At 64.1% G+C, this 2066-nt stretch overlaps 1 protein-coding gene across 1 annotated transcript in view; it reads left to right on the forward strand.

Moving 5' to 3' along the window:
* Window positions 1-51: 51 nt before the first annotated feature.
* The window catches only part of LOC108523519 (DIS3-like exonuclease 2), a gene marked incomplete at its 5' end in the record, with an annotated part of 4925 nt that continues 2910 nt past the window's right edge, over window positions 52-2066 (forward strand). Inside the window, 2 exons of the mRNA XM_017864158.1 lie at window positions 52-235; window positions 947-1033. Of these exons, the coding sequence (XP_017719647.1) occupies window positions 52-235; window positions 947-1033 (271 nt within the window). The remainder of the gene's footprint in view (window positions 236-946; window positions 1034-2066) is intronic.

A 2066-nucleotide genomic window follows, 5' to 3' on the forward strand; every position in this document is an offset into this window, starting at 1 on the left:
CAGCTGTCCCCCAACCCCAGCGGTCCCTCCCATCCCACCCACCCTCTGCAGGCTCGTGGAGGAGTTCATGCTCTTGGCCAACATGGCAGTGGCCCACAAGATCCACCGCGCCTTCCCGGAGCAGGCCCTGCTGCGCCGGCACCCCCCACCCCAGACAAGGATGCTCAATGACCTGGTGGAATTCTGCGACCAGATGGGGCTGCCCGTGGACTTCAGCTCCGCAGGAGCCCTCAATGTGAGTGCTGGGCAGGGTTCAGGGGAGGCTCTGCTTGGGGGAAAGAAGAGAAAGACCTGGAAGGTGGGGGGTCCAAGGGCCTCTGCTTCCCCCCAGAGTCCCTCCCCTTCAGCCAGGTCTCTCCTATAGAGGAGGAAGGAGGCCCTGGGAGGAAGGGCCCCTCTGAGTCACACGGGCCCTGACAATGGGACCTGCCCCCTCACCAGGACTGTGCTAAGCGGGGACCCTGGAGGCCTAGCAGAGGGCGGGGGTCCTGTGGCCAGAAAGGGCTGGTCTTGGGCCCAGAGGCTTTCAGAGTGTGGGGGCTGGAATTGTAGGAACCCCAGGAACGTTCCTGGTGGGTACTTTCAGGTGCTTCGTGCCCGGGGCGAAGCTAAGAAACCCAGGGCCTTGGCTCTGGTCCTGGAGGAGGCGACATCTCACCCAGGTCCGACCCTGGGAGGGGAAGGCAGGTGCCCTAGGCCCGAGAGCTGGAGCCCAGTGAGTCCAGGCCAGTCAGCAAGACATGGAAGGGACTAACCTCAGGCCAGTGTGGGCCACAGGCTGTGGGCAGCTGCCGCCCCTCCCCACCCATCCCCTCTGAGCAGGGCTGAGCCCCCAGGCAGCTCCTCCCGCTGAGAGCTGGGCATGAGGTACTTAGCGGATGACAGGGCCCCGAGTCTCTCCCGAGCTGGACCACACGTCACACCGGTTTCTAGGATTTGCTTCTAGAAAAGCCTGACCCAAACATTTGGAGATGACAAGTACTCACTGGCCCGGAAGGAGGTGCTCACCAACATGTGCTCCCGGCCCATGCAGGTAAGGAGGGTCCAGCCCTGTCCCGTCCAGGTAAGGAGGGTCCAGCCCCATCCTTGCCGGCTCCCGGGAGCACACTGGCCCCGGACCCGTGACTTCCACGTGCAAGCACAGCCCACCAGTGATCCTGCCCTGCTCTGGACATGGCTGGGTGGACGGGGCTGCTCCTCCTCTGCCGGAGGGTGGGAGAGGAGGCCGACCCCAGGCAGCACCTAGGAGGGGGCACCCTGAGCCTCTTGAGTTTGAACCGCTGCCTCCTGCTCAGACTTGCTCAAGGACAACATGCCTTAGAGCTGAGGGGCTACCGAGACCTCCTGTCAGGCTGGGGTCCTGGAGGAGAGACAGGGTCCCGTGTGGCTTCCTGTCCCGGGGAATACTCCACAGCCTCCACACCCACATGTGGAGTCCAGAACCAGCTGTCGGCCTCTGGCCAGTGTGGGAAAGAAGCGGACTTGGCCGTGGGCCTAGGCCTGGGCCTGCAGGGAGGTGGCAGCCTGTGGGGTGGACAGCTGGGCTTGCTCTGGGACGCCTGTCACAGCCCCCAAGGCTGAGCTTCACCCATGCAGGGCCTGAGCATCCTGGGACCAGGACCCCAGAGGACCCTCGGGCCAGCGGGAGCAGTGGGTGCTGGTGAGTCAGCTCTGGGCCCCAGCCCAGCCCAGGGGCAGGGACAGGCTGTATTTCAGGGGCTTGGTCACACAGCAGATTCAGTCTGTTCACAAGAACTGGATGGCTTCAGCTGACCCCAGTGGATTTATTTTCTGACACTTCAGGCTCTGCTGGGCTTGAAGCCATCAGGACCTGCTTGGGCCTGGCCGCCCTGACCTGCCCCCAGTCGCAAGTGTCTGCCCAGCCAAGCACCTGCGGCACCCACAGCTGAGAGGGGCTGGGCCGTGCCTGCGGGGCTGTCTGTGTTCTACATTCCAGTGGCTCTAGGCCTGGCAGAGATGGCACAGCAGCCCCTGAGTCCCAGAACTGCCAGTGGCTCTGCCCATCTGGGGCCCCTCCCATGCCCCTGCCTCTAATGCCATCACCT

The sequence above is a fragment of the Rhinopithecus bieti genome, unplaced genomic scaffold (assembly GCF_001698545.2).
Source record: "Rhinopithecus bieti isolate Rb0 unplaced genomic scaffold, ASM169854v2 scaffold_76145, whole genome shotgun sequence".
Classification (NCBI taxonomy): Eukaryota; Metazoa; Chordata; class Mammalia; order Primates; family Cercopithecidae; genus Rhinopithecus; species Rhinopithecus bieti.